General features: G+C 36.8%; 1 protein-coding gene across 1 annotated transcript in view; it reads left to right on the top strand.

The window, feature by feature from the left end:
* The window catches only part of LOC127869410 (protogenin-like), a 102076-nt gene that overhangs the window by 41028 nt on the left and 47901 nt on the right, over window positions 1-13147 (top strand). The window contains exon 3 of the mRNA XM_052411956.1: window positions 8413-8560. Within this exon, the coding sequence (XP_052267916.1) occupies window positions 8413-8560 (148 nt within the window). The remainder of the gene's footprint in view (window positions 1-8412; window positions 8561-13147) is intronic.

Here is a 13147-nt window from a genome sequence, read left to right as displayed (position 1 = left end):
TTGCATAGCGCTATATTTTCTGACAAGTTTGTAATTTTCTAGCAACAAACTAACAATACTCGTGCATTTCATGTAAAACATGCGAAAATAAGAAATCATGTAATTCTTCCTCGGGGGAAAGCCTGGGCTATAAATTTGAATGATGATAAAAACGTGTTATGCTTTGTTTAAAAGTGAAACCTTTTGAAGTAAATTACGTTGCATCTTAAAGGCTACAGTCGTTTGAGATATGTCAGAATTATAATGGTTAAGTGGGGTTATTGTTTGTCGCACTACACAGGCGTGAATGTGTATAATGCAGGCGCTAAAAATCTAGAACAAACTGGATAACAACCAGAAGTCCCTATTCACACCTACCGTTACACGGCTGCCTGCGAAAAAAAATCTTTGACACCTACCTTTACCAGCTATCAGTATATAACATGACACATCTCAACGACTGTAGCATTTCATGCATAATACTGTCAAAACATTTATTACACTCGTTAAGCGTTGAAACAAATTATCGTTGAATTCATTACGCAATTGTTAATGTTTCTTTGAAATCTCAAATGAGCATAATTAAATGTGTAATCCGAAACCCATTCCCGATTGTTAATGTCAAAACGTTTGTAATCCGAAATACACTTCCGAAGGTAAATGTTAACTCGACGTTAACAGATTCTTGCTTCAAATAACAGTGATAATTTATTTCGTGTTGACCCTCTCGTGTTGTCTTTGTCTTCTAAATAAAAAAGAGCGCGAAAATTATGCCGAATGTAGAACGGCGCGTCATGTGCATAGAAAGCGTGGGTGTATTGAGCGTTGTATAAACAAAGCACACATCACGTCAGGGGATTTATGCATGTTCAGTGGCGATATTTCATCAAGTCTATAAATAGTCACTTACGCCGAAATTTATTTGAAACTTATAATAGAAAAATGGCAGCGTTTGTGTAAGAGCAATTATTGAGAACTTTTATCGTCAATATTAACAAGAAAGTGATTTTAAAAATGGAGTAAACTGGATTATCGGGAAATGAATAGAAACTTGAAAAGAAGTAAGTATGCAGTAATAGAGTCGGGTTGATACGGATGTATTGGGGAATCGTTCAAGTCGGGATTTTACTATCTATGCGGAAAAGTTTTAAAACAATAAAAAAATGTATCTTGAAAAATGACTTTATAGCTCGGGTTTTTAATGTGTCATAGCGCACCAAATAAAGTCGTTTGACGCTGTTTTTCTAAGAGTTATAACGCACCACAGAACGTCAATTGACACGTTAAATTAAAAAAATCAACGTAGGGAGGGGACACCCCTCCCGAACCTCCCCTATTATCCGGGGCGACTGAAAATAATCCAGTGGAAAGCACTGCGTTATGTGGTCAACAGCCCAACGTGAGCTGCCGATGCAGTAGTGCACAAACACAAACAAAGACATTTTTTGCATGTTTTATTCAAACAATTTATTCTTGTAAAAATCTGTTCATATCTGCCATTACCGACTCAATTTTTTTGTTCCGACAACGGCCCCTTCAGTCAACAAGATTATAGGGTGTTGATTTCTGAAATAAAAAAAATGGCGGCTTTTGTGATTATTTACGATTTTGAAATTATTTTTTCGCAATTGAGTAACCAGGATTGCATTGTATCAATGTATTACGCGCACCAACTTTTTAATTTGAAACTTTGAGGTAAAAAACTGCGCGGTTTACTTGGTAAAATACTCCACGGAGTGATTAAAATTGCCTGATGATGTTACAAAACTGTTTTCTATTGAAAATGTTTTTTATTTTTATTTTTTTTTCGACCGCCCGATGGACCATTTTCAAAAATATTTGTGTAAACCAATTTAAAAAAAAGTCGTGGCCTTATATCTGATACTGAACCTACATCCTACCATCCAGTCTGACTGATATTTCTATATCTGATACTGAACCTACACCCTACCATCCAGTCTGGCTGATATTTCTATATCTGATACTGAACCTACATCCTACCATCCAGTCTGACTGATATTTCTATATCTGATACTGAACCTACATCCTACCATCCAGTCTGACTGATATTTCTATATCTGATACTGAACCTACATCCTACCATCCAGTCTGACTGATATTTCTATATCTGATACTGAACCTACACCCTACCATCCAGTCTGACTGATATTTCTATATCTGATACTGAACCTACATCCTACCATCCAGTCTGACTGATATTTCTATATCTGATACTGAACCTACACCCTACCATCCAGTCTGACTGATATTTCTATATCTGATACTGAACCAGTCCTACACCCTACCATCCAGTTGAGCCGCACTCTGTGAAAAGTGGGCTAAATGAATGTATGTAAAGTGTCAGATCAGCCTTGCAGTTCACACAGGCTAATCAGGCATTACACTCAGGGGTTTTTCTACTATGTAAAAAAGGCCGTAAAACGGACCCGATCCCAAAGTAAACGGACTTGATCCCAAACCGAAATTATAAAAAAAATCCCAATTTCAAAAAAAGAAAAGAAAGAAGTGTCTTATAAGACTTATGATTATTAGACTCTATTCAATTTTTTTTTAAACAAATTACAAAATATATAACCATAATTTATATGATATTTATCCAAAATGGCCTGGAAAACCCCTGCTGTGTCAATGTTTGTTGAAACATCCCTATTTGGTCCTTTATGACGATAAAAATCCCAAATTTGCCACTTTTATCGATTAAAGAAATCCCAATTAAACCAGATTCCTTTTCTCAAAACGGCTGCCTGTTGTCTCAGAGCAAGGTTCATTTTGTATTGATGTGATAGTGTTTGTTCTCTACATTGTATGTGAGGTTAGTACCCTCCGGCCATTGCCAGGTGATCAACCTACAATACAACAATACTCTAAACCTATTTTGAGGCTTGTTCAGGGAAAACTGGGCAAAATGCAAGTGCGTATAGTTTCTTCCCAGATTAGCCTGCAGTCCACACTGGCTAATCAGGGATGACACTTTCCGCTTAAATTGGTTTTCACTACGAGGAGAAGTGATTACCTTTTAACAAATAATATCAAATAAGTGGAAAGTATTGACCCTGATTAGCCTGTGCAAATAGTGAATAAGTTTCCTTAATCTATTTGAAAGTGGAAATTATGGGTGAGCCTTGTTAGTGGCAGGAAGGCTATATTCCCTCCTGGGGGCTTATCCAACATTGGACCCCTTTCTCTGTTAACTTCTGTTTGTTTAATGGTTGAAGTGAATTTATTTTCGTTATCTCAAAAACCACAAACTGTATTGTTTATAAATATTTTATTTATTATAATCTGCATGGTAAACCTTTTGTAGTTCTATAAGGACAAATAACACAGCAGACAGATTGATTCAACAAGATGTTGAAAACATTAGTGGAAATAAGCATAAAAAGAAGCTATGTTTTCAAAGTAAACACATTTGCATTCAAACATATTTTCCCCTGTGACAGGGACTCTATTATGATCTCATGTGATACATAATTGTTACCATCTACAATGAAAACTGCTCTCCCCAGCCTTCTTGTACTGGTTTGTTTTTTATCATAATAAAAGCTTGTGGGTAAATAGGTTATAAAACATGGAGGCCAAAAATAGAACCACTCAGCCATATTACTTCTTCAGAGCATGACCTGGTCATTCCAGGTCAGGTAATGTGAGAAAGTACAGTCATTCCCATTGGTCAGTACTCACTGGTGGTATTGATAGACGTTCGTAAAAATCCCCCATAAAATGACCAATGGCATGTGAGGTTACGAAAGATTGTGATAACAGCAAAAGTCATTAACATAAAATTGGTTAGAGGTGCCCTATGGGGGAAACTGTAGAAATGTCTAACCCTGATATTCATTCTTTACCACATGGTGTAGGGAATTTTATTGCGATTTTTATCTTGATTTTCTGTGAAAGTAGTCAATAATATTAATATGGTACTGAATAAACCAAGTAATGATGAAGAAAGAAACCAATACAGCTTTTATTTCATAAACACTGCAGAGTGAATAAGCCGAGATTGTAACAGGGAACATGAATGAAAGCAAAGGCAGGAATGCAATATTGGATAGTATCTTATCTGTGTGCCACCCACATTATGCACCAGGTGTGTGCAAGTTAAAATGTTTTGTATGTAAAAGGCCATAATTTTTACATGATTCTTGACAGTTGTACCGGTATTCATTCGGCTGTAAAGGGTTCTTTTGAAGATATTGTCATTGAATATAAAAGTAAATATAGATAACCTATTTAAATGCGTTCACAAGGTGCTGCTTTGAGATAATCATTCAGGTTATAATGTGGGTATCATAAACCTGCCCAGGCAGAACTGAATGAATGAAAGTCTGTTTTACAGCTTATTGAAGTACATCACTTGTGACTTGTTTTAAACACCCACAAGTTAAGTGTTTATACTTCTAGAGAAACTTTAAAACTTGTGTTTATATGAGGGGGGGGGGGGGGGTGTGTGAAATCTTGGCTGTCCCAGTCCACACAGGCTACTCAGGGCACACTTTACACCTTGACTGGATTTCGGTTTAGAAGAGACTTCCTTTAAATAAAAATTTCACAAGAGTGGAAAGTACTGTCACTAGCCTGTGCCATCTGCACAGGCTGACATGTACATATATATAGGACAATTCTTAATGCAGTGCATACAAAGTGGTTTCCCAGGGCAACCCCCATACTTCCATTTTCTAGAAAGCACCCGAGTACCAGTGTGTGCGAATAAAGGTCTTATGATTGCTTGAGAAAAATTCATAACTTTACCAGGAATGAAACATTCAACCGGCTAGTGGCAAGGTTGACGTTATTTTTATCATTATACCATATAATGCTCCTTTGGTGCAAAAAGGTTCCATGTGTAATTGAAATGAGAACCTCTCTGCACCAATTGGGCGATACATTTATTTTTTAATTTTTATTGGGGTCCATTAACAAACATAAAGTGAGGATCAATAACAACAAGATGTGTTTGTGAAACACTATGTCCCCCCCCCCCATACATTTGACCTTTGACCTTGAAGGATGACCTTGATATTTACCTTTCACCATTCAAAATATGCAGCTCCATGAGACACATACATGCCAGGTTTCAAGTTGCTATATAATTTTATCTTCAATTTTGCAAAAGTTATTGCCAACGTTAAAGTTTGACGCAAACAAACCAACAAACAGACAGCGCAAAAACAATATGCCCCCCAGTATAGGCTGAGTGACATCAAAAGGTTGTTGTATTTGTTAAATCACTCACCAATGAAGCTTAGGCCTTACCTATGGCTTATTTCCTGATGGAAAAAAGTATATTTTTTCACGATTTTGACCAAAAATTTGCAAATGAAAGGTTTCCAAAAAATTATTTTTGTTAGATCTCAACATTTAGTTAATTTTCCACCCAGCTCTGTAACTTCAACCTTAGTAAATATAATATTGAAAACATTTAACATATTCAAACATTTATTCTTAATTTTGATTGTAAAGTATTGTTTAAAAATGCAATTTTGATTGTGAAGCATTTTTTTGAAAAATTGAATAACTTATTTCCCAATTTAAGTTAAAACGTTTTGATTTTTCTAAATCCAAAGCAACCCAGCCCCATCCAGTAATGGTGAAGAAAAACACTGTATAGCTTCTGAGAAGACCAATGTCCATGTCAAAATCTGCCCCCCCCCCCCCCACATTTTGCACATTATTTTCATGAAGGCAAAGTAACTTGTTTGTGCCAGACATTTACCGATTAAAATCAATTTGATGTTAAGAATTGGACACAGGAGGATTTTCAGCCATAAGTTACCCCATTTACAGGTCATGAAAAGTTTCAATTCAAAAGAACAGTCTGGAGCTTTTAGACTTCTTAAAATTGTTCATAGATGATGCCTTGATTTTTGCCTTGTGGTGGCTACAAATAACTATGCTGAAGCAAAGTTAAATGGCCCATTATAAAAACAATACTCAAGAATGATCAAAAGGTAACTAGCACTGACAATATATATGGGGCTCATTTACAGGAAAGATTTGGAATCTCTGCTGTAAAATGAGAATTTAAATGATTTTTTACTTGAAAACAAATATTTGTGACAAAATATGAATTTGATTTAATGTTAAATTGCTTAGCATTAACAAGGAAGTAAAAAAGATTCTGAACATTACTGGTTTGTTACAATTGAAGTTTATTTGATACACCTGTTCAGGAAAAAAATAATTAAATGTACCATCATTATCAACAATCAATGAGAATTAAGAAAAATGTAGGTTTTGTACACTTAACATGTCTAATTGTATAAAACAAGCAAATTCGTTGAATTGATATTCCCTGCCAATATGCTTCTGGACACAAATGTGTTATATTTGACACACAAAAAGCATTTTTTCAAGATACAAAGGGCCATAACTCTGTTATGAACAGACAGGGCCGGATTAAGCACTCGGCTAACAAGGCTGCAGCCTTGGGCACCCGATTTTTAAGGGGCCCCAATGGCAGGCCAGTTTCACAATTTATGATCTTTCTTTATTACACCATTTAACGCCTCTATCGGGATTGCAGTAGAAATTTTCTGTGTGATTTTACCAGTTTCCCGATGTATATCCATTATCCAATTGTAGCAGTTTAGTACGCTTTGATTTACTATGCTATCAATTGTCTTTCTGTGTTGTACATGTATATCCATTCAGAAAAATTAACCCTTTGCATGCTGGGAAATTTGTTGTCTGGTAAAATGTTGTCTGCTGAATTTCTAAAATTAGCATTTTCTTCGATTTTTTTCAAAGAATACTATCAGAATAGCAAACAGTTTGGATCCTGATGAGACGCCACGTTCTGTGGCGTCTCATCTGGATCCAAACTGTTTGCAAAGGCCTTTAAAATTCGGTTCCTGCACTGAAAGGGTTAATTTTGTTTCTCTGTTTATTATACGACTTGCCCGTATTGTCATGACAACATCTGGACACGTTTGACGACATTGAAGAAAAGGCCAAAGCGTGTGTTGCAATCAACTAATATAAGGATGCGAATAAGCGTAAGAAACAGCGGAAACGATTTCATGACGAGAATACGACACTAGATGCGAATTCAGAGCTAAGTGCCCGCGACAATTTTCGAATTCACACATTTTACAGCTGATGGTCTCACTGTTAAAATTCGCAAGCGGTTGAGCGCATATTCTGGTTTTCACAAACTGTTTGGTTTCATGACAGAGTTTGAGTCTCTCACCTTCGGTGATCTACGGAAATGTGCAACGCATCTTGTGGATTCTTATCTAGATGACATTGAGGCGTCTTTTCTTGACGCGTTCTTCCAGTTCAAAGCCATCTTAAAAGCGGACCAAGACAGAACCAACACCCACATGATTTGCAGGATTTTAGATGAGAGTTAATTACAGCGTTGCTATGGCTGTACGAATATACTTAACAATTCCACTTAATAACTTTTCAAGGTGAGAGGTCATTTCATAACATTATCACGCCTGAGGAACACAGTGAGTCAGGAAAGGATGACAACATTGGGCGCTACTGTCTTTTGAATGTCAAGTCCTCCGAGAACTAGACTTCACACAGCTGATCGATGACTTTGGTCAGCTGAAATGTCGTACAAGAGACTCTTAGGCTGGAATCTGTTACATGTAACACGTGTGTTAAATTCAGTTAATAAAATAGTGATAACTGTCAACTGTGTACACATGCACGTTTTCTTATCTTTGTAGTTGTAGTATCATGTATGATTTTCAATATACAGAAGGGGATCAGGGGAAAAGGGGCCTTAACATGTGCAGCCTTGGGCCCCAAAACAGCTTAATCCGGCCCTGTGAACAGATGTTGTACAATGCCATTTGGCGTGCATCATCCTCTTATTGATATACATACCCATACCAAGTTTCAATGAAATTCTCCAAAGCACTTCCAAGATATGGCTCCGGACACACAAAAAAAGCATTCGTTCAAGATACAAAGGGCCATAACTCCATTATTAAAAGATGGTGTACAATGCAATTTGGTGTGCATCATTCTCTTATCCATATATATACTCATACCAAGTTTCAATTAAATCCGCGAAAGCTCTCCCAAGATATGGCTCCGAACCGACGGTCGGAAAGACAAACGGACAACACCAAAACAATATCCCTGCGCCTATGGCGGGGGATAACAAGTGAAAGAGTTGATAGAACGCTGAACAGAAACCACTTATCCTTTAAGTTGCAGCAAAATATACATGTACGTAAAACTAAGATCTATGACGCAAATGTACTATATCTCCCAATGATGTTACCAATTCTTCCTATTCTGGCTTTAGGGAGAAGTGACTACTCCCTAAATTGTGAGCCTAGCTAGACCCCTGTTGTGATGCCAGAACCTTTGACCCCATGCTGTGTATGTAGATGCCCTAACCACTAGGCCACAGAATTGGTATAGTGTGACCTTGAATGATTTCGGTTTCAGGTATATCCAGAAAGTTCACCATTGAGCCCAGCCCAGTCAATGTGCCTGAGGGCGGAGTGGCGCGGTTCCAGTGTGAAATAGAAGCTGTCCCAGCAGCGGTCTACATCTGGGAAAAGAACAAAACATTTCTACCTCAAAACAATAACAGGTTAGTACACTTGAACAAAATGTGTCTGTTATGAAGCCCTTGAAGCCTGGGGGTGTGTCACAATATATTGACCGATTGGCTTGATACTTCCCATGTGCATTAGACTTGCACAGTAGATTACCCCTATTGAAATTGGGATCACTAGGTCAAAGAAAACTCTCAATTTGTTTAAATTTGGGAACTATATGAGGACCCATTCCTGATAGAAAAAAGTATATAATTATACCCCCACAAACGAAGTTTTGGGGGTATATAGGAGTGAGCTTGTCTGTTGGTCTGTCTGTCTGTCAGTCTGTATTATTAGTGTCCGCTCTTTAATTCAAGTTGTTTTCATCCGATCTTCACCAAACTGAGTCAGAAGTTGTATCTAGATGATGTCTAGGTCAAGTTTGAATATGGGTCATGCCGGGTCAAAAATTAGGTCAGGGGGTCACTTAGTGTGTTTTAAATATTCAGCATGTTGTCCGCTCTCTAATTAAAGAAGTTTTCATACGATCTTCACCACACTTGGTCAGAAGTTGTATCTAGATGATGTGTAGGTCAAGTTTGAACATGGGCCATGCCGGGTCAAAAACTAGGTCACGGGGTCACTTAGTGCGTTTTATACATGGAGCATGGTGTCCGCTGTTTTTTGTGAAGACAACATGCAAAATATTCTGTGTGAATGCGGCATGTGGGGGTATTTCAATAATTTTTCACGTCTGTGACAAAGCTCTAGTTATTTTTCCCAAATGGGATGTAAAAATTCCCATTGAAGTTTTAAGCAAAATTAAAAAAAAATCTAAATAAATCTCAACATTTAGTCTCCAATCAAGCTCTATAAGTTAAACCTTTGCATGCTGGGAAATTTGTCTTCTGCTAAAATGTTGTCTGCTGAATTTCTAAAATTAGTATTTTCTTCGATTTTTTTCAAAGAATACTATCAGAATAGCAAACAGTTTGGATCCTGATGAGACGCCACGTTCTGTGGCGTCTCATCTGGATCCAAACTGTTTGCAAAGGCCTTCGAACTTCGGTTCCAGCATCCAAAGGGTTAAACCTTTGTAAATTTATTCAAGTCATTTTTATTCTCAATTTTAAGCTTGACTTTTCGAAGAAAAATGAGAGCTATTCTACTCGCCTCGGCGTCAGTGTTGGTTTAAGTTTTTTTTCAAGTCAAATAACTTGAACACTATCAAAGATAATTAACTCAAACTTTGAATACTTTTTTTTGACAACAAGGCAATTGTGTGGGTTAAGGTGCATAACTCTGTCAGCATTTTTTTTAGAGTTATGCCCCTTTTTATACTTAGAAAATTGTAAATTTGGTTAAGTTTTGTGTTTAGGTCCAATTTATTCCTTAAGTATCAAAGCTATTGCTCATACTTGCAACACTTACCGTATAACGTTGTGTATAACGCACATTTATGTATAATGCGCATCTACTTTTTAAAGCTAAAAAATGGTGAAAAAAAGTTTTTGAAGCAAAAAATCGGGGTAGAAATTCCGTACCGCAGGTTAACTGAAAATTATTATATTTACATTGCCGATCTTACTAGTTCTTTTATTGCTTCAATTATTAATTATGTCCCCCTTCCTAGAAGAGGGGGTATATTGCTTTGCTCATGTCCGTCTGTCGGTCGGTCGGTCTGTCGGTCCGTCCACCAGGTGGTTGTCAGATGATTATTCAAGAATGCTTGGGCCTAGGAAACTTCATAGGTACATTGATCATGACTCGCAGATGACCCCTATTGATTTTGAGGTCACTAGGTCAAAGGTCAAGGTCACGGTAACCAGAAATAGTAAAATGTTTTTTGAATGATAACTCAAGAACGCATACGCCTAGGATCATGAAACTTCATGGGTAGATTGATCATGACTTGCAGATGACCCCTATTGATTTTGAGGTCACTAGGTCAAAGGTCAAGGTCACGGTGACCCGAAATAGTAAAATGGTTTCTGGATGATAACTCAAGAACGCATACGCCTAGGATCATGAAACTTCATGGGTAGATTGATCATGTCTCGCAGATGACCGCTATTGATTTTGAGGTCACTAGGTCAAAGGTCAAGGTCACGGTGACCCGAAATAGTAAAATGGTTTTCGGACGATAACTCAAGAACGCATACGCCTAGGATCATGAAACTTCATAGGTAGATTGATCATGACTTGCAGATGACCCCTATTGATTTTGAGGTCACAAGGTCAAAGGTCAAGGTCACAGTGACCCGAAATAGTAAAATGATTTTCGGATGATAACTCAAGAACGCTTTTGCATAGGATCATGTCACTTCTTAGGTACATTGATCGTGACTCGCAGATGACCCCTATTGATTTTCAGGTCACTAGGTCAAAGGTCAAGGTCACAGTGACAAAAATCGTTTTCACACAATGGCTGCCACTACAACGGACAGCCCATATGGGGGGCATGCATGTTTTACAAACAGCCCTTGTTATTTTAAAGACGATAACGATACAACTAGTTTGTGTGTTTTTGTACAAATCATATGGGCAAAAATAAATGTTTGGATTTAAATGAATTATGCATGAAATGCACTCTTTCCACGAGGATACCATCAAGGTTTTCATCATATGTCTCCGAAGTAACTGTCCACGATTTTATCGTGGAGGAGTACACATAACGGATAGATTAGTTATAACTAAGAAACTGACATTATCGATTGGTATTGTCACATGGTTATTCATGCATGACTAATTCACAAACGCGCGTTTTATTTACATTGCCGATATCATGCGTTCTTTTCGAGTGTCTATAATTGACAGGAGACTTTAACGACTCAAACTTCTCAACACCATTACGACATGACCGGCAATAAACAAACAATAGAGGTGTGAAGCCGTTTGCCGGTTTGCATGTTTTGATAATAGCCCAGCTACACAAAACTTGACAGGTGATGCAAATTGCTCGATAATCACATCCTCAATCTTGACAAGACATATGAAAACGTGTAAACAAAAACAACATCAATTTTATTAACACATTTGAAAAGCAAGAAAAATAATCATAAATATATCGGCAAAGACCTTGCCGACATACTATTGTAAATCGACAAGTGCCCCCAAATAAATTGTGTAACCCTAGTACAGTAGGGTAATATATTTTGGGAAAACAATAACATTTAAATAAGAATAGCTTCCTTGTTTTTCATTCTCTTCTTTAAATTATTTGATTTCAATGCTCTGTACATACCTGAAAAAGATAGAAAATATTTATGTTAACTTTATAATGTTTTGTCCATCTTATTCAGATCGTAAATACAACACTATTATTAACATAGTTACAGTTAAAACACCGGGGGACAGAATGATGCGAATTACCGCAACTGGGTAACTGACAGGGAAAAAATGTCTTGGCATGGCTGTAGTTGTGCATAACGCGCATCAAGTTTTTAAAATGAAATTTTGGGGTAAAAAAGTGCGCCTTATACAAAACTTTTTACAGTACTAACTATCATAAGGGGCCTGTGCAGGCAAAGTTATGTAACTCTGACTGGCATTTTGACAGAATTATGGCCCCTTTTATACTTGGAAAATTGAACATTTGATTAGGTTTTGTGTTTTGGTCCATTTTACTCCTAAAGTATCATAGCTATTGCTTTCAGACTTGGAACACTCGCTAACTATCATAAGGGGACTGTACAGGACAAGTTGCATAACTCTAGTTGACATTTTGATGGAATTATGGCCCTTTTTTGACTTTCGTCCCAGACCCCCTAGACCTAATTTTCCGGATTTTCAATTTCCGACAATTGACACCCTTGCATTCTCATTGGTTGAGATTTTAAGTTGAGACTAAGGTTAAGAACTAGAACAGTTATTGGCATGGGGCCTGGTACATTCCTATGAAAGAAAAAAAAAATTAGTTTCAAAACGGTAAAATTAAATGTGATATATTGGAGAAATAGACTTTATGAAACAATCTGCAATTGTGGTTGCATGAAGTTTTGTTGTGAACTCTATCTAAAGACCTGAGTTGTTCAAATGTTTTGAAGTTTTAAATGCAAGGCACATCTTTGATGTGAATATAAATATTCAAAATTTGAAACATGAACATTTTAGAAGGCTGTTTTCATGGCTAGATTCAAGTCATTTAATAATCAATAAAGAACTAATAAAAGATGTAGATATGATATTATTTTAAGGGAAAGGAGCTATGCAGATATTAGTCATGTTTTCATTAATATCCTCAATGGAAATACGGCCTGTAAGGATTAAAGCATTATGAAAAAGTCTGAAATGGATTATTTCTTATTTAACCAGTTGAACTTATCACCTTTACTTGTCAAATTTTAGTGACCCTAAATCACTTGGGATAATAATACATTTATAAATATGTACATGTAGCAAACACAGTGGAAGGTAAATTGGTACACCATTTAACTGGTTATATACATGTAGTGTATACAATATAATTTGGTATGCAATGTAAACACTGTAATTGGGTGTGCGATGTAAACACTGTAATTGGTTATACAGTGTAAACCATGTAATTTGGTATACACTGTAAACAATGTAAATGGGTATGCCAGTCTTGGCATTAATTTTTTTTAGGCACTAGCGCAGATGGGCTACCAGCTTGGAAATTT

Source organism: Dreissena polymorpha, chromosome 2 (assembly GCF_020536995.1).
Source record: "Dreissena polymorpha isolate Duluth1 chromosome 2, UMN_Dpol_1.0, whole genome shotgun sequence".
Lineage (NCBI taxonomy): Eukaryota > Metazoa > Mollusca > Bivalvia > Myida > Dreissenidae > Dreissena > Dreissena polymorpha.
This window is presented reverse-complemented; position numbering and strand designations above follow the sequence as displayed.